General features: G+C 39.2%; 1 protein-coding gene across 1 annotated transcript in view; it reads left to right on the top strand.

Annotated features, from left to right (window-relative positions):
• Positions 1 to 19,319, top strand: part of LOC133446275 (collagen alpha-3(VI) chain-like) — a 103,895-nt gene that overhangs the window by 70,446 nt on the left and 14,130 nt on the right. Inside the window, exons 6-38 of the mRNA XM_061724285.1 lie at positions 2,956 to 3,546; positions 3,649 to 4,239; positions 4,374 to 4,970; positions 5,099 to 5,710; positions 6,206 to 6,540; positions 7,317 to 7,395; positions 7,514 to 7,659; positions 8,214 to 8,306; positions 8,395 to 8,448; positions 8,589 to 8,660; positions 8,836 to 8,862; positions 8,955 to 8,999; positions 9,183 to 9,236; positions 9,419 to 9,481; positions 10,317 to 10,382; positions 10,493 to 10,546; positions 10,644 to 10,679; positions 10,775 to 10,837; positions 11,565 to 11,627; positions 11,710 to 11,772; positions 12,080 to 12,142; positions 12,542 to 12,592; positions 12,791 to 12,826; positions 12,924 to 12,986; positions 13,638 to 13,700; positions 14,384 to 14,416; positions 14,512 to 14,548; positions 14,672 to 14,683; positions 15,015 to 15,508; positions 15,593 to 15,695; positions 17,792 to 18,493; positions 18,643 to 18,745; positions 18,814 to 18,857. Of these exons, the coding sequence (XP_061580269.1) occupies positions 2,956 to 3,546; positions 3,649 to 4,239; positions 4,374 to 4,970; positions 5,099 to 5,710; positions 6,206 to 6,540; positions 7,317 to 7,395; positions 7,514 to 7,659; positions 8,214 to 8,306; positions 8,395 to 8,448; positions 8,589 to 8,660; positions 8,836 to 8,862; positions 8,955 to 8,999; positions 9,183 to 9,236; positions 9,419 to 9,481; positions 10,317 to 10,382; positions 10,493 to 10,546; positions 10,644 to 10,679; positions 10,775 to 10,837; positions 11,565 to 11,627; positions 11,710 to 11,772; positions 12,080 to 12,142; positions 12,542 to 12,592; positions 12,791 to 12,826; positions 12,924 to 12,986; positions 13,638 to 13,700; positions 14,384 to 14,416; positions 14,512 to 14,548; positions 14,672 to 14,683; positions 15,015 to 15,508; positions 15,593 to 15,695; positions 17,792 to 18,493; positions 18,643 to 18,745; positions 18,814 to 18,857 (5,508 nt within the window). The remainder of the gene's footprint in view (positions 1 to 2,955; positions 3,547 to 3,648; positions 4,240 to 4,373; positions 4,971 to 5,098; positions 5,711 to 6,205; positions 6,541 to 7,316; positions 7,396 to 7,513; positions 7,660 to 8,213; positions 8,307 to 8,394; positions 8,449 to 8,588; positions 8,661 to 8,835; positions 8,863 to 8,954; positions 9,000 to 9,182; positions 9,237 to 9,418; positions 9,482 to 10,316; positions 10,383 to 10,492; positions 10,547 to 10,643; positions 10,680 to 10,774; positions 10,838 to 11,564; positions 11,628 to 11,709; positions 11,773 to 12,079; positions 12,143 to 12,541; positions 12,593 to 12,790; positions 12,827 to 12,923; positions 12,987 to 13,637; positions 13,701 to 14,383; positions 14,417 to 14,511; positions 14,549 to 14,671; positions 14,684 to 15,014; positions 15,509 to 15,592; positions 15,696 to 17,791; positions 18,494 to 18,642; positions 18,746 to 18,813; positions 18,858 to 19,319) is intronic.

Raw genomic sequence — 19,319 nt, 5'->3', positions numbered from 1 at the left:
TGCGATCAGAGGACTGAGACATAGAGGAGGAAGAACTCTCAACACTGGGGCAGCCCTCCAATATGTCAGAGACAATGTGTTTACAAACACCTCTGGGAGTAGGCGGCTGCAAGGTGTTCCACAGATGGTGATCTTGCTAACAGGGGGGAGATCTTTTGATGATGTAGATAGCCCTGCCTCTGCTCTTAAACAGCAGGGCATCTCTGTGATTAGCATTGGAAGCCGGAACGCTGATGGTAGAGAGCTGCAGAAGTTATCCTATGAGCCCAGTTATGCTCTATCGGTGTCTGAGTTCACTGACCTCCCAAGTATCCAAGAACAGCTCTCCTCTGTAATGAGCACTGTGCTAGTAAGGGCCAATACTGTGACACCAACAGTGACAGGTAAGCAAGTGCTGTAAGCTGCATTAGTTTAGATTTCACTAATTGTAGTCATCCCATGCCACTCCTTAAAGAATCCTTGAAATGGCAGAAAGACATCAATGCTGAACATCAGTTCAGCATTGATGGTGTGACTTCCGTTTATTTTCCAGTTGTTCCATGAAGTTTAACATTTCCCAAATCTTATGTTCCATAGTGGTGAGACAGGCACCGGGAAGAGATTTTGTGTTCTTGCTCGATGGATCTGATGGTACAAGAAATGGCTTCCCATCCATGCGACAGTTTGTCCAAAGAGTTGTGGAGACACTGAGTGTGGATGACAACAAAGACCGTGTGTCAGTTGTTGAGTACAGCAGAAACCCAGCTGTCCAGTTTTATCTCAACACATACATGACAAAAGGCGAGATCCTTGACAATGTCAGAGCTTTAAAGCACAAAGGCGGCAGACCCCTCAACACTGGAGCAGCTCTCCAATACTTGAGGGAGAATGTCTTCACCAGCTCTGCTGGAAGCCGGCGCTTGCAAGGAGTTCCACAGCTCCTCATATTGCTAACTGGTGGGAGATCTTTTGACAGTGTGGATGCACCAGCCTCTGCCCTCAAACAGATGGGTATCCTTACCTTTGCAGTTGGAAGCAGAGGCTCTGAAAATATTGAACTGCAGAAAATATCCAACCACCCCAGTCGTGCTCTGTCTGTGTCTGAATTCACGGAACTACCCCGTGTCCAACAGCAACTTCAGAACACCATCAATACTCTGGTTTCAAATGTCACCCCAGAATCCCCAACTGTACCTGGTATGTTATCATACATTGCCTGTTGCTTACCGTTAGGGGTTACGTCAGTTGTTTTAAGTCTAACATATTTTCCGGACCATTAAGTGCACCACATTATATGTTGCAATATCAATCTACAGGTCTATTTTCATTCATATGTCCACTTGGTTATAAGGCGCATGATAAAACATATATAAAGCCAAACCAAACAGTCAATTAAGTGGAACTTTATTCAACTTATTCACAATTACACAATATTGTTCATTTGTAACTAATACAGAAAAATACTGTGGTTTTACTGTGGTTACTGTGGCACTGTGGTTTTACATGTCACCACAGAATCACCAAAATCTACCTGATATGTTATCAGATATTACCTTTTGCGTACCAATGGGGCTTATGTGAGTTTTTTTAAATTCTAATCAATTCAACAAAACTCCACTGGAAAACAATAATTAGCTTGTCTCGTTCGTTTTTTTAATCACGGATGTAAGGGAATCAAGAGACTTTTTTTTTTACTTGAGAACAAATGCGGCACATTTGAAAAAAGTTTTCTGTCTCTTCTTAGTAGACACTGGATGTTTCTGATGTAATAAGGAATGCATTTCTATGTCTTGCCACATGCCTTTATATTTTGTTTTTGGGAGGCGGGAGGGTATATGAGTGGAAACAACCCGTATCAAATCAATCATCACACATTTTTGGCTCCTAAATTTCCTTGGATTACAAGACTCAGTTTTCCCTGAGTATGTTTTCCATGTGCCATTCATTTGTAACTTGAAAACAAATTAATTATTACTTCCTGCTTTTTGTGGAATACACAACATATTACAGGCAATGTTAGGTTTTTTTCAGTTTAAACAATTTTTGTAAATTATGATTTGTAAAAGAATATTTCTTTTTTTGTTTATCTGTCATTTAAAGTATAAGTGAGTATGAAAAAGACAGCAGAAATTGTGTTTTACTTCATTTTACTCCCTTTACCACGCAGGCCAAAAAACTGATTTCATCAGCTTCAGACATCCCACCACCATCCCACCATCATCTTTATTCCTTGTGGTTCTTTTGACATTAACACATTTAAGCTTTTTTTAAACATGGCTTCAATTTTTTTTCTTATATTATCAAATAGGGAAAAAAAAAATCCTCTCAGAATCTATGGTATTTGTAAACCCACACATTGGGACTGTCACTGATACTTGCAGTTCAATGTGGACATTTTCAATAGAGGTGTTCCTTGCTTGCTCGTGGGTGCCATATAATTTCAAAAAGTAAAAAAAAAAGGTTTTGTCATGACATGTTGGGCAATGTGTACAGTTAAATTTTTTTTGTAGTTAAATTGGAAAACATCAAAATACATAGGATTTGATGGCATCTGCTTGATCCTCATTTTCATTTATCATCAAGAATTGCTTCTCTTTTTGATGTAATGTATATGATTCTTTTTTGTTTTAGTGTTCCTATCTATCTATCATCTAAGTGAGAACATGACAGGATGGAGAGAATAAAACAAATCGTTCCACGCCCTCTTGTGTAGGATTCCCACTCCAGAGTATTTTCAGCAATGATATACATCTTAAGCACTTTATTCCCTGGATACTCTTTGGCACTCGTGTAAACAAAAAAAAAGATCAATATCAAGGAATCGAGCAGTCTTCTATTGTGTTTCAGAAATTGTGTGTCAAGTGCACGTCAGAAATTGATGTGCAGTTACTTTTGTAACTGCACATCTCTGTTGCGTCATATTTTGGGCTATTTCTATGGCAGTGCATAAAATCAAGTTTTCTCTATCTCTTTCAGCGGAAACGCAGGGGCCACGGAAGGACATTGTTTTCCTTGTTGATGGATCTGATGGTGTTGGACGAGAATTTGCTATCATCCAAGAGTTTATCCGTGGGGTGGTGACGAGTCTCAATGTGGGTGAGAATAAAATCCGGATAGCTGTGGTCCAATATGGTGACTCTGCTCAGACGGACATGTATCTGAATTCACATACAACAAAAGAAGGCATTTTGAACGGCGTCAGAGGGATGACCCAGCGAGGAGGAAGACAGCGTAACTTGGGACAGGCATTGCAGTATCTCAACGAGGATGTTCTGACACCAGCAAGGGGGAGCAGAAAGCAAGAGGGGGTACCACAGTTCGTGATTGTTGTGTCAAGTGGCTCCTCTACAGATGATGTCAGGCGTGCTGCCACCTCCCTCAAAAAATCACAAAGTGTCCTCTTCAGCATCGGCACCAGAGATGTCAACCCTACAGAAATCCGCGAAGTGTCATCTGGGGCCAATTTTGCCTTCCCTGTAGATGATCTTCCTGGGTTGTACACCGTCCAAGGAAACCTGCTCACCAGAATAACAGAGTTGTCAGATGATGACATTGTAGGATTAGATGGTAATTATGTTATTTGTACTAGAGGTCTGAACAATCACTGTTAATGATTACAATCTTGTATGCATCGCCTCTCCTTGATGTGGTTGTATTCTTTTTTAACAGGAAACAGAGTGCAGGATATCGTTTTTCTCATAGATGGCACGACAGCAGTGCGTAATGAGTTTCCATCTATCCGTGCCATGATGACAAGAGTTGTGGAGAAACTGAATGTAGGACTGGATAAAGTCAGAGTTTCAGTGGTGCAGTACAGTGATGAACCAAAGTTAGAATTCCTTCTCAATGAATTCTCCACCAAAAACGAGGTACTCCAGGCTGTGTCAAGACTTACAAACAAAGGGGGGAATCGTCTAAATACAGGCCGTGCTCTTGAGTGGGTCTCTACAAACATCTACAAGAGGTCGGCAGGAAGCCGCATTGAGGATGGCGTGCCACAGATTCTTATTCTAGTTACAGGGGGAAAATCTTCAGATGATGTATCCAGACCAGCGGACCAACTTAAGAAAAATCTGGTTGCCCCTGTTGCCGTGGGTTCAAGAAATGCAGATGTAAAAGAACTGAAACAGATTTCCCTGAGGTCAGACCTTGTATATACTGTTGACAACTTCCAACAACTTGAAAGAGTGGAACAAGACATGCTTGATTCAGTCACAGACATTTCTAGTGATGACATCAGAAATTATGTTAGTGATTTAGGTAAAACCACACACACACTCACACAATTGCTTTTTCATTTTCATTGTTATAATGGTAAAATTTAATCAGCATCAGTGTATTTATAACAGGATTATTTTTGCTGAATGTTTTTGCTGTTGGACTAATTTTTTCAGGCATGCTGGATCTTGGAAGAAAGGACATTATCTTTCTTATTGATGGCTCAGACAGTACAGGTCCTGCTGGGATTGCACATATCCGTGACTTCATCCTCAGCATTGTCCAGCAACTTGAAGTGCAACCTGATAAAGTACGCGTGGCTGTCGTTCAGTATGCCGACGGAGTCAAATCAGAGTTTTCGCTCAACTCGCACAACAACAAGCCGGCTGTTATTTCTGCTATAAAAAGACTTCGTCAGATGGGTGGACGGACATCAGAACTGGCTACAGCCATGAAGTACGTCTTAGAGAATGAGTTAAAAGCATCGGCCGGTGTCCGACTGGCTGAGGCCTCCCAGCATCTTGTGGTTCTCACCGGGAAACGCTCCACCCAAGACGTCTCTCTATATGGACCTCTGCTCAAGGGTGCCCGGGTCAACTGTATTGGTATTGGAGCTGGTAGTGCGGATACGAGGCAGCTAGCCCAAGTTACCACTACATCAGAAGATGTTCTTCTGGTCCCAACATTTCCCAACCTCCCAACAATACGACAAAGGTTCATTGAGAGGCTGACTCCACTGGGAGATCAATTTATCCCAGATTATGAGACTCCAAGTAAGTTATACACAAAATAAAAATTGAACAGCAAGAAATACATGCTTTTGTTAGCTTTTTTTTACTTGTGTTTTAGTAATAGTCTCATTCTTTTTTCTTTTTTCTTTTGCAATTCTCCCTTCTTATAGCGGAAGGCCTGCCTCCAGCTAAACAGGCTGATATTGTGTTTTTAATGGATGGATCCATTAACTTGGGAAGAGAAAACTTTAATGAAGTGAAGGAATTCATCATTAACTTAATTGATCTTTTCTATACTGATAGAGACGATCTACGAATTTCCCTGGCCCATTATGCCACAGATGTGACTGATGCTTTTTACTTAAACACTTACACCAACAGGCAAGACATTTTAAATGCCATTGGCCGAGTGGAGTACAAAGGTGGACGTAGAATAAACACTGGTGCAGCCATTCGCCACGTTCAAGATAATCATTTTATAAAGGCAAAAGGCAGTAGGATGGACGAGGGTATTGCCCAGATTCTTATGGTTGTCACTGGAGGACGCTCATCTGATGACAGCAAGACGGCAGCCCTTGGTTTGAAGAACAAAGGTGTACGGATCTTTGCAGTGGGAGTAGGTGACATTCAAGAAGAACTGGAAAATCTAGCAAGTGAATCCTCCACTGTGGCTCGAGCAAGTACCTTTCAGGAACTTTCAGAACTCAATGAGCAGATCTTGGAGACTTTGGACGATGAAGTCAAAGGGAGGCTGTGTGTTGGCGTACAAGAAACACAGCGAGGTAAGAGAAACAGAATTTTACTTTTTGCTTCTTAGTTTTTCAGTTAAGCTGATTTACAGGACTGTCTCAGAAAATTAGAATATTGTAATAAAGTTCTTTATTTTCTGTAATGCAATTAAAAAAACAAAAAGGTCATACATTCTGGATTCATCACAAATCAACTGAAATATTGCAAGCCTTTTATTATTTTAATATTGCTGATTATGGTTTACAGTTTAAGATTAAGATTCCCAGAATATTCAAATTTTTTGAGATAGGATATTTGAGTTTTCTTAACATGTAAGCCATGATCAGCAATATTAAAATAATAAAAAGCTTGCAATATTTCAGTTGATTTTTAATGAATCCAGAATGTATGACATTTTTGCATTACAGAAAATAAAGGACTTTATCACAATATTCAAATTTTCTGAGACAGTCCTGTGAACCTGTAGACATAATTTGAATGATGCTGTATAACAAACATATCTAAAGTAAAACTATGCTGTTTTGCAGCGTGCAACGTTGAGGTGTTAGTCGGCTTCGACGTGTCTGCCCAGAACATCTTCAGCTCTCAAACTAACCTGCAGAACACTATGGGGACCATTCTACGGAGGATTTCCAAAATGGCACCTATCAGTTGCTCGGGCGGCCAGGTTCCCACTGTTCAAGTGGGGATGCTCGCACTGGATTCTGCTTCTGAGCCCGTCCAGCTGGACTTCACTGACAATCCTGAGCAGCTATTTGATGAATTCAGAAAGCTGCGGAGTCGTGGTCCCTTTGTCCTAAATGGTCGGACAATTTCAACTTATATCAATAGATTCAAAATCCGGCAAGACAACACTATCAAGGTTGGTTACTGAAACAGTATATGCTAGATGTCCCAAGCAGATAGTACATATGAAAATATTTTCATATTTGACAAATTTGTCCAATGTTTCTGTCAATCCAGCAGAGAGATTTTCATCTCAGTCTCAGCTGATAATTTTGTAGTTCAATTTCATAGAGAAAACAATTCAAACCGAGACTGGGACATCCTTAGTTTAGGTTGGACAGTAAAAACACTTGAATGAATAATTAATTACCGTATTTTCTGGACTATAAGTCGCACCTGCATACAAGCTGCATCCGCTCTATTTAAAAAAAAAAAAGATATGCAAGCCGCAGATATTTATGTTGTTAGATTAGATATTTACTACATGTACAGAATGATTTTGAACTGTAAATGATGTACATGTTTGTACCTAAATAGATCCTTTCCTAACAGTGTCTTTTAACACGGCAGCAACTTTGCTGATTAAAACGGGACAGAAACAAGAGAAAATAACCGGTATTTATTTATCTATTTATCTGTTTGAAATCTGCTTCTACCTACTTCTATCTGCTAAAGAAGAAGTAGCGTATTCTTCTTTGCTTTTATTTTGTCTTAGTTTTGATTCTAATTCTGGTTAAAGCGCCCCGAGCGGTGGAAGAAAAATCCACAGAATAGCTGCACCTTTGTATAAGCTGCACGGTTGAAAACCTATGGAAAAAGTAGAGGCTTATAGTCCAGAAAATACGGTAACCAATCTAATAATCAGTGTGAAAGTGCACTCTAAATTCTTCTTCTTTTTTTTTTACCTCAAAGATCATCGTTCATTTGACCGATGGTTTAGATGCACCATATGCTGAAATGAAAAGGCGGGTTGAGGAGCTTCGTCTGTCAGGTAAAAATATCATAGAATGTGTAGTGCAGATGAAAAATGTCTTCTTTCAAACATCTGTGCAGTCATGGCAATGTCACACTCAGAATAAATATGTTTCTTTTTAATTATTGTGAAATAGGAGTGCAAGGTTTCATTCTGGTTGGGCTGGAGAGGGTCCAAAGCTTTAAGGAGGCTTCGTTGTTAGAGTTTGGCCGTGGGTTCAGGTACACCAGACCCTTAGCACTCAACATCATGGATTTGGACTATGAGCTCGTAGAGGAACTGGTGTGTACTGATTACTTACATGTAACTTATTGTTTGTTTGTTTCTGAGAATGTCTCAATGTTTTCTTCATTACTTTTTACAACTTGTGCTTTTTACCTCTTTTCTTATCATTTTATATCCTTTTATTTGTTATTTAAGCGTACTCTTAAATAAAATACTTTTGAAAACTGCGCAAAATTATGGATAAGCCCTGAATACAGGCATTGTGACGTAGAATTGTCAAATTGGTTTAATTCACCGCACGAATCGGCAAAGATTTGACCCGGTCTTTGTACGTTTTGAGCGTTTAGAAACTTAATTCTCGTCAGTTGTGTGAAAACCGCGCAAAGTTATGGATGAGCCCTGAATACAGGCCCTGAACTTTTTAACAACTTGTATTTTCTATTATTTTACCTCTTTTCTTATCATTTTATTTCATTTTATTTCATTTTATTTCTTATTTATGTTTGAATTGTGTCTTGCCGCTTTTAATGTTGATGTAAAGCACTTTGAATTACCTTGTGTTGAATTGTGCTGTACAAATAAACTTGCCTTGCCCTAATCTTATTCCATAGGACAACATTGCAGAAAGGGAGTGCTGTGGAGTGCCGTGCAAATGTACGGGTACCAGGGGAGACAGAGGAGCAGTTGGACAGCCCGGCTCGAAGGTATTTTATGATTTAAAAAAAAAGAAAAAAAAAACATTTGGTTATTTTCTTTTGAAAAATAATCCAGTATTTTTTGGTTGTCTTTTAGGGTGGTCCAGGATCAGCAGGAAGCCAGGGACATCCTGGTGACGAGGGGGGACCTGTAAGTTTGAATGTGATGTTTTTGCTTGTGGCTCTGAGTGGAGCTGTATCGATCAGATATGTGTGTGTGTTTTTCTTCTACTCCTTTGTTTTATCTATCTCTGTCTGTTTATCCATCCATCCATCCATCCATAATTCCAGGGGGAGAGAGGTCCTGCCGGTATAAATGGAACACAGGGTTTTCAGGGATGCCCTGGTCAGAGAGGTGTGAAGGTAAACCTCACACTCACTTTGATATAAATCTTTAATAATAATAATAATAATAATAATAATAATAGATCTTTATTTCTAAACCACTTTCCATACATGCAAATTTAACACATGCAGCCTTTTACTGTAAAACTGATTTATTTAAATAACATAATAAAATGACTAACTTTCTTTTCAGGGCTCTCGCGGCTACTCAGGAGAAAAGGTGATATATTTCTCTTTTTTAAGTGTTGGGAGAAGAGATTCTAGAAGACATGTATTAAAACTACAAATTAACCAACTGCTGTGTTGTTCCAGGGGGAATTTGGAGAAATTGGGCTCGATGGCATCAATGGAGAAGAGGTACAGTTCCTGTTTTGTTTTCAAAACTTAGTGAAAGAAGAAATGATCAAGATTGTGTAGAGATGCTCCATATCTTTTGAACACTGACGAATGATTCTCATCCTAGTGTTTGTGAGGAAAACCAGGTGAGCCTTTCTGCATGCAAGATTTTGCTCTCATATGGTATTTTTTTCATGTTTGCAGGGTAAAAGTGGGATTGCGGGTTCCCCAGGCGATAGAGGAAGCGCGGGCGGAAGAGTGAGTGACTTAGTGCTTCTTTTTTCTTTAAACAAAATCATTAATTTACATCTCTATTTTTTTATTGTTTGGAAAAGTTTTAATGACCATAATCTATATGTATTGTTTAGTCTTTTGAATGTGATACGAACAAAAAACACAGTGATCTATTGTTCTGATGGGTATTATATTCTCATTCTTAGGGTCCGAAAGGTGCCAAAGGACAAGCAGGAGACATCGGACAAAAGGGGATCAGCGGAGACCCTGTCAGTATTATTGTTATATCTTTATTAAAGGGGACCTATTATGTTATCTAATACCTATTTTAAACAGGCCTTGAATGTCTTAAAAACAAGCTTTTGATTGTTTTTGCTAAATAAATTAGAAATTCAGCCTCTGATCCATGTCTTTATCTTCCCATTCTCTAACCTCATTATCTATGCAGGATTCTGAGTGGGCGGGGCTATGATAATGAGGCTCTGTGCTGATTGGCTCCCTGAATGACGAAAACGAAAAAATGGCGGAAGCTCCGGCCGGCGGAGTTAGTTGTGGGCGTGGTTTCACGCATCAGAGGCCAAACGATGTAAATTGCATTTTGGTTACGTAATGAAAATGTGCCAAATCTTATTGGCTCGTAGATCCACATCACACTGGACGGATCATCCAGGCGGCTGTACAGAATCTGCAGAATCTGGTTGCTTTCCTCCTTCTCTGAGTTGGCAGGCTGAGGGGAGACCACTTTATATATGTTAAAGCAAGAGAAAACCTATGTTTCATAATAGGTCCCCTTTAAGTGAAATTATGAGCATTATCTGTTAAATGCTACCTCACATTTATTCATTTCTTAATAAAACACGCTACTAATCAACTGTTACATTTGTCTTGGGGAGATGAAAAAGATTCAAGAAACTACAATCTGTTATTAATGTCTACTGTTCATTTATGCCTGAGGTTATGAACAAATCTCTGTGGTAAAACGTTGTGTAAAAACATTGCTAATATTTCCTTCATTCTTCATCAGCTTGATACCGGGCAAAGAATGAAAGAAGAAAAAAAAAGTTGTTGTTTAACTGTGTTGTATGGTGTCTGACTACTTCATAGGGAACAAGTGGACCAGATAATAAGATTGCAGGATCTAAAGGAGATCCTGGTGATGCTGGACCAATGGTAAAGTTAACTCAAGGTTCTACTGCCTTAGAGCAAAATGATAATGATACCACGGTTGTATTGGTTTGGATATATGGATTTGATTTGTGATGTCTGCTCTAAATCAAAAGGGAGAGGCTGGTCAAGATGGAAAACAGGGGGGTGCTGGTGAAGCGGGAAGAAGGGTAAATTATTATTTTTTTTCGCATTAAGAATCATTCACAAATATCCACATCACCGTTTCTAACTAACCAAGATTCATTTGTATTCTGATTTTTTTAGGGAGCTGATGGCAGAAGAGGCCCACCTGGACAAGCTGTGAGTCCATTTTGGGGATATCAAAAAGTATTTAATAAAAACCGGAGTAAAACCTTTACTGACAGTGCTTCTACCATGTTGCTGCTTCATAACAGGGAAATGCAGGACGGCCCGGAGCCGATGGCCTGCAGGGAGAGCCCGGTATCGCAGGATCCAGAGTAAGATTGTACCTTTTTTATATACTATTTGATTTGATTTGATTTGATTTGATTTTTATTTTGTACATTGCAAAAGACAACATTTAAAGACAAGATAAAAAAACAAAGCAAACAAAAAAAGAAACAAAAAAACAAATAATGTCATACTTTAACACTTAATAACTCAATTACATGTGCAAAAAGGTGTAGGAAGAAGTGTAGACTTATTTAATCCTACCCCCATTCACTAATCATTTATTAACATGCATTTATAATAACTAACTATACTATAATTATACTAATTATACACTGTACTCACACACTTACCTCTATACATACATACACATAGTTGAGTATTTCTATATATTTGTACACACATGCCCATATAAATATTTATATAAATATACTTATTTACACCATACTATCTCTATAATTAACTCCATCTGCTCTATATCTATATATATCTACTTACACACGTATTCACACACATACACATTTACATACATATATATAAACACACACCCATATTTGGTAGATGCTTCAATACACGAGCCAGAAAATGTGTCAAAGCAAATGTTGTCATAGGCTTTACATGGTTATTACTGTTTTTAGTGCAAATATCTACATGACTGCATTCTGACTCAACAATTTCTATAACCTTGAATATGACTTAATTTGATATACACAGATTAACAATCAAGCTCTAGAATTTGAAAATTGTGTACATTTTATTTCTGTCTTTTCCCAGGGTCCACCTGGGCCTAATGGTGCACCAGGATCCAGAGGAGAAGATGGGAATCCTGGACCGAGGGTGAGTAAACCTGACAGGTCGGCTTTTCTCTGATGAAAAGATTCCAACCTTAGCTCTAAAATCCTAATGTTTTCTTTTCCAGGGTCCTGGAGGCAGCCCAGGCTCTGCCGGTGATAAGGGTAGAAGAGGACCTCTTGGTCGAAAGGTACTGAGTCTGCTGGGATTCATGTCATTCCAAAATAACCTTTTTTTTTTATTTAAACATTCTTGCATAAGTCAAAGTCTGTCATGTTACTGGATACACATTTGGAGTCTATTTAAGCAAACGGAGAGAGCTCTCGCCAAATTAAAATCCTCACTACAAAAAAAACACATGATCTTGGATAAATCAATAGAACCTGAACAGACAGTTTTAAACATTAACATCACACAATAGTTAATACTTGATATCTGGGTCTCAAACTGTTTATATGTCTGCCTCAATCTCATTGTTTGTTTCCCATCGATTGCAGGGAGAGCCTGGAGATCCAGGTCCTAAAGGTGTTGTTGGACCCGCGGGCCCTCGTGGAGAGCCAGTAAGAATAAATCACTTTTGACCACATAATCACTGTGTTGTAAACTTGAGTAAAATGACCATAGTATCCTTTTTTTCATAAACGAAAATATCAGACTCATGTCAAATGAATAATATAACTCCTACGTAAGTAGATTCAGTAACAAAAATCAACCTTCAAAATATAATTAATTGATGCCATCAGACTGCCAATACTATTTAACTGTAGCTTCCTTGTCTGAGGAAGCATGTGGTGTGAGTTTAACAAGCATCTCTGCAAAGCATTTTCTTTTTTGATTTTGAACAGAAATTAACACCGTTATATTACACAGAATATTTTTCTTTTTTTCTGTCTACAAATGAGAGAATGTCTTAACCAAGATTCCTATTATTCAAGTAATTTGGCTTGTTTTTAATAAAGGGTGAAGACGGTAGAGATGGCTTTGGAACTGCAGGTCCAAAAGGAAGAAAGGCAAGTGATGTTTGAAATCCAGTATATGCTGAAGTTGTAAATGTCTTTCTCTGAATCCTTTTTTCTGCAATAGTAATTAAAACTAACAAGAATGTATTGGTTCTATCCACTTCTATGATAAAGCAATTTTAGAGCAACTTTGCGAATGTTATGTGTGACAATAATAGTAACAGAACTAATGCTTATTTTTCTGTATAGGGAGATGAAGGTTTCCCAGGATTCCCTGGACCCAAGGTAATGGGAAAGTTTAATTTGACCCAATTTTGGACATTCAAGGCAACTCTACATGGTTTAGAACTACCATGTATTCACTTTGCCTGTGTGGTTTTAGGGATCAGCCGGGGACCTGGGGGGCCGTGGTGGGCCTGGAACCAGAGGAAACCGTGGGCAGAGGGTGAGTGTGGGGTCATATTTCAATTCTATTATTCACCTTGTGAATTTGTCAAAGTCTGTTTGCAAAGTTTCACATTGCACACTTTTGCTGTATTACAAAGAAAAGATCAATGTTGACGCATCTATGCACTCATCAGCCATAAAGTTCTTTATTTTCTGTAATGCAATTAAAAAACAAAAATGTCATACATTCTGACTTCATTACAAATCAACTGAAATATTGCAAGCCTTTTATTATTTTAATATTGCTGATTATGGTTTACAGTTTAAGATTAAGATTCCCAGAATATTCAAATTTTTTGAGATAGGATATTTGAGTTTTCTTAAACTGTAAACCATGATCAGCAATATTAAAATAATAAAAGGCTTGCAATATTTCAGTTGATTTGTAATGAATCCAGAATGTATGACATTTTTGCATTACAGGAAATAAAGGACTTTATCACAATATTCTATTCTATTTTATATATATATATATATATGTATATATATATATATATATATATATATATATATATATATATATATATATATATATATATATATATATATATATATATATATATATTTATGTATTAAGAAAGAGATTGTTTAAGGGAAAGTTCTGTCTTGAATTACTGAATATTTTGATCTTGCTGTTAATTGCTTCCAGGGTGTCTCTGGAAATATTGGCACACCGGGACAAAAGGGAGAGGTTGGATATCCTGGGCCTTATGTAAGTATCTTAAAACACTAAACTTGGGTCTCATGTTATCCCATATCGGTGGGGCGATAGGCTAAAGAAAGATGTTTATTATTTATAATATTACAGATATCTGGCAACTGGTCTTTTAATACATTTAGAAAGGGTTGCATTTCCTTTGAAAATGCAGGGTTTAATGCTGAGATGCTGAATGAGAGGTTAACGTTGCTGATATAAACAGCTGAACTGCTGAAAATCAAACTAATTGCTACAGTCTGGAAGAATTTGAAGAAAATGGTCAAATGTAGCTTAGACTTTTGAAAACTAGATGATGGAAGAAGAGAAAGAGGAGTTGAAGACAGGAAGAGGCACTTAAAACAGGAATATTTGCTGAAGAGAAGAAGATGGGCTTAAGACAGGATGGCGAGCTGAAGAGAAGATGATATCAAGAGAGTACAATCAGCTGAAGAGAAGAATAAGAGCTGAAGACGGAGAGAAGAAAAACAACCTCAAGGCAAAAATTAGGGGGGATAAAGGTGCAGGGTTTCACTTAACTAAAAACAAATGTTAAACCACAATGACAGGAGGTGAAACTCTGCTTCAGAATAAAGAAAAGATAGAAAAGTCATTACACAGAACCGTTAGAGAACTAATGTGAAAATGAAATTCCGTTGTATATGAGTCCATTTTTTAATGCAACTGTTTTGCTCCCAAAGGGTTTCAAAGGACCAAGAGGACCAGGTGTTAATGTATGTATCATTTATTACTATAAACTCTTTGAGGAAGATTGAAAAAACAAGTTTCACTAGACCTTTGGTTTCTAATACTACCTTTACACTTTCAGCAATGTGACCTGGTCAAGAAGATCAGAGAAAACTGCCGTAAGTCTAATCAAATAAACTTCAATATGTATCTTTTTTTTTTAATGTTGAAACATAAAGTTTAAATATGTTCATGTATTCTGAGGTACAAAAATAACTTTTGTGTCTTTTTTTTTTCATCAGCTTGCTGTTTTGGTAAGTACCAAAAATGAATTTTATTTGGTTAGTAATGGACACAATCTAGTGCATTTAAACCCCAAATGAATTCATTCTGTGAGAAATATGTATGTTCACTCCATGTCTGCATAGCTTTTCTTCACATTCCTCAGCTTACTCCCACATGCTAAAAACATGCACATTTGATTGATAGATGATTTTGAATTTTTTTTTGAAGTGAATGTCAGCATTTACAGTTCTAGGTATCTCTGTCTTTCTGTGGAGTGGAACCTGTCCCACTGATATAACTATAAAAAGGATGGATGGATGACTAATAATACTATGATTTACTATTTGTGCACACTATTAGGTAAGCAAGAATGCCCACTTTTCCCCACTGAGCTGGCCTTTGCCCTGGATGTTTCTGGAGACGTGGACACTGCAGTCTTCAAAAATCAGCGTGACACAATTCTGCAATTGGTCAAAGACATTGCCATCACAGAGAGCAACTGTCCTAGAGGAGCTCGTGTTGCTCTGACTCTATACAACAGTGAAGTGATCACTGAGGTTAGGTTTGCCGACGCAATGAAGAAACGTGCGCTGCTAGAACACATTGAGGGGCTGCAGATCCCACAGACGAAAAAGCCCCGTAGTCTGGAAATGGCCATGAGCTTTGTGGCCCAGAACACCTTCAAGAGGGTGCGCAGTGGTTTCCTTTTGAGGAAGGTAGCCATCTTCTTTGTTGGTAATCAAGTTGGCCGGGGACAAGCAATTACAAACGCAGCTCTGCGCCTCCATGATGCTGGGATTTCCACATTGTTGTTGGTCAACCGTGAAGACAAAGGACTCAGCAGAGCAGTGCAGGTAGGACAAAGCCATACAGCCAGACAGTCATGTCTTTTGTGGAAAATGTTTGATACATTTTTTTTGTTTATCACTGTCCACCAGGTCAACAACACAGCACTCGCCCAAGTCATTGTTCTTCCTCCCTCTGGACGTTCACAGTACAATTCAGTCCTCCAAAAGATCATGAACTGCCATGTCTGCTTAGGTAAGAGTTCTGTGTATATTCACTTATGTACACGGTATATACGTAATTGTACAAGAATCCACACAGCTTGATTCTTGCAAGACTATGTTTCGGAACATCTTAGAACAATCAAATGGACACTTTTAATGGCCCAGTACATAGTACATAAATGTATGCTTCTTTCCATCCCATAGCTATTGTTTGACACCCTGGTTGCAATCTTTTAGGGCTGTGTTGTTGCTGTGATCCAGTGAAAATTAATTGCTGTCATCCTCTATTTGCACTTCAAAACATCTCAAACCAAAATCTATTTGTGTCACTGAGTCTCACAGAAAACAGTTTAGATTTGTGTCTGCCCTGCTAAAATTCATTGTGATTGTTACACAGCATAAGGTTTTCAAATGGCTTTGTTTCAAGATTGAAGATTATTCAAGATTTTTATTTGTCATGGAGTCAGCGTCCTGAAAAATGTTATTCCAGTACAGCCTGCCCAAAGAGAACAAAAAAAACTAACAACATAAGAAATGCATAGACAGGTGCCTAAGTCACCCTTTCATTAGGTGAAAAAGGATGACACTAATTTGTCGATATGTCAGGTATCCACCAACACTAGGCTGTGCTCCACCAGCTCCGCCCATAGACCCACGATAAAGCACCCAGGATTCTTAATTAAAGCAGGCTGGCAACAGTTTGTAAGAGTGAAGAAGACCATAGGCTAAACTCTAAGACCACCTTCACCAACAGTATAGCAGCCGAGCAATTTGTGACAAAGCAAGTTTGGCATTAGGGGAACAAATTTACCCCACAGAGTTGATATGAACCGTCCAAAGCTACTCTTGTGGCTGTGCCAGACCATTTTAAGGTTGATCTGGAGCACAGGAGAAATTGCCCAGGGATGGACATTTCCAGAAGGAGTGCTCATACTCCTAAAACACAGACCATTTTTGGGTCAACCCCCCCTTGCACAGCATGGATATCAAAATTCCCTTCAGCCTGGTGGCCAAGAGGCTCTTAGACTTCCTTTTGAGCAATAATTACATCAATAGTCAGTGCAGAAGAGCTGTATAACAGAGGTTCCAGGTTGCCTTGAGCATACAGGCATAGTCCCACAACTTACATATTAGGAAGGCATGAGAGGGAAGATGATACCTGACTGCATTAAGAGCCTTAATGGATGACCTCCTCCTGGAGTTTGAGAAACTAAAGGGCACCCATGAGATACATGACTGCATTCCTTGGTTCTAAAGGAAGGAATGGTTGCAGACAAGTTCTGCCTTAGGTTGGCAGGGGACTAGATCCCAGCAGTCACAGAGTAAGTAAGTAAGTAAGTAAGTAAAGTTGAATAACCAGTATAGTTTAGGGAAGGTCTTCAAAGGCAGCCTGAAGGACAAATACTCTATCAAGGCAACTAGGTCCAACCCTGGAGGGCCGGTGAAGAGCAGTCAACAAGTCTGGGCTGCCCAGAGGACTCAAGGCCTGGGTATACCAGCAAGGAATCCTCCCAAGAATCCTTTGGGCCCTAGGAATCCAAGGTTCCAACGGCTGTTGCAGAAGGCTATGAGTGGATCGTGAACAGCTGTTTAGGCTGATGGCAAGGCTTGCCTCGGTTGCAGCATCTGTATGAGAACAGCAATACGTTGAGGCTAGCATTCAGTTCTGTCAGGGAGGAATTCATTGTAGCACAGAGTCAGGGACATCTGTAGTTCAAGGAGTCCAGCAAGGATCACAGTCAGGACAGAGAGGAAGTGGACAGTGGTTGAGGGAGTCCGGCAGGTAGAGAAGAATTAATCCATTCCAAGATGGAAACCTATCATATTGTAAGTTAGGCCTACACTGGTGAGAGTCAAATTATCTCCTCCACAAAGAGAATAATCAAGAAAATTGTGGGAACTAAAGGTGATAGCCAAATGCTATGTTGGGATAACGATAGCTTCAAGATCTTTCACCTTTCAGCGTTCTCTCCTGTAGAACCAGTTGCCATTTTTTTAAGAATCATCCCCAAAAAAAAAGAAATTACTGAAAGCTCAATATTTCTAGTGCCTCTTTTGTTGAAAATGGACATATTGCCTTCATTTTAAAATAATATTCATATCAAATGATGCATTCTTCTTTTGCAGATATCTGCTCTCCAGACCAAATGTGTGACTATACGCCCCCATCAGCTGGTCGTGACAGGAGATCATTCACCTCTGATGTGGACATCGACATGGCTTTTGTCATAGACAGCTCTGACTCAACATACCCAACGGTTTTTACTGAGATTAAACGATACATTGCTCACATGGTGGAACACCTTCATGTGTCTTCGAATCCTGCATCATCTAGTAACAATGCCAGGGTGTCTGTAATCCAGCAAGCACCATACCAGTTCGTCCAAAACAAAACAGGCCCTGCTATCCATGTGGACATTGGTTTGATGGAGCAGACCTCAGCTCAAGACATAGTCCAATTACTGCTGGAGAAAACACCGCAGTTAGAGGGAGGACGTGCTCTGACAGCCGCAATTGAATCCACTGTGGCGCAAGTGTTTGAAACATCCTCTCTTCCACGGGACAGGAAGGTACTCATTCTGTTTGTAACAGGAAGTGTGGAGGAAGAAGAGGAGCAGCTGCTACAAATTGCGACAGAGGTCAAGTGCAGAGGCTACTTCTTGGTAATCTTTGGTGTAGGCCATGCACTGAGTGCTCGGGATGCTCATGTCCTATCAGCCATGGCCAGCGAGCCTTCAGATGTCTTTTTCAAACGTCTGAACAGCATCTCGCACTTTTATGACAAACACATCCAGGCCTTCGGCCAGCTGCTGCCAAAGTACATTAGCAGTAAGTTTCATATAGTACAACGTATCGGTTGTCAGTACATTTTTATTCATAATGTAGTTCTCAGAATTAATGCAATCATTCTAAAGTCCATATTTCTGTCATTACACCAGAGATTACATGTATAGTTCATGCATTCATTTTCTTTTCAGTTGAAAATGCATTCCACATGTCCCCTGAACTGTCAAAAAAATGCAAGTGGTTCCAGAGTGACGAGCCCCAGAAAAACCCATTCACATCTTCACAGCATCAGGAGTAAGTGATGTTAAAAACCATCTTTTGTCAGTAATATTAGTGGGCTAAATACATTTATTCTTTTATAGGAAATATCACAGACCGCAAGAAGTTCATCAGAAAAAGCATAATGGTAAGTTGTACTAAATGTCTCCTCGTAAAACCAGCTTTAGGCACTGGTCACTGCCATTTTGTACTTTTACAACTGTGGAGTGCCCCTTTTTCTGTGATATTATTGAACTCATTCTTCCATGAACCCTTGGGTCTTCACCCCTCAGCTGCAGAAAAACTGCATGTCTCCAATGTCACCTCAAGCAGCCGGAAGTTGCGAGGGAACAGTTTAGACTAAACTAAGTTCTTTGTATACTTTAAGGGGGTGGTGACCCATTTGCATGACCGTGCGTTAGTGCTGAAGACCAGTGTGTCGGGCACAGAGCTTTCTGTGGACAACCTGGAAAGTGCTGAAACATATCATATTGTAGTTATGGCCTACACCAGTGACGGTCAGATTGTCTCCTTCTACAAGGGAATAATCATTACAAGGGAGCCTCAAAATACAGCCCTGCGTGGGACTGTTTTCTTCATCCCACTCCCG

The sequence above is a fragment of the Cololabis saira genome, chromosome 6, assembly GCF_033807715.1.
Source record: "Cololabis saira isolate AMF1-May2022 chromosome 6, fColSai1.1, whole genome shotgun sequence".
NCBI lineage: Eukaryota > Metazoa > Chordata > Actinopteri > Beloniformes > Belonidae > Cololabis > Cololabis saira.
The sequence above is the reverse complement of the archived record's forward strand: the minus strand, read 5'-3'. Positions and strand labels throughout refer to the sequence as shown.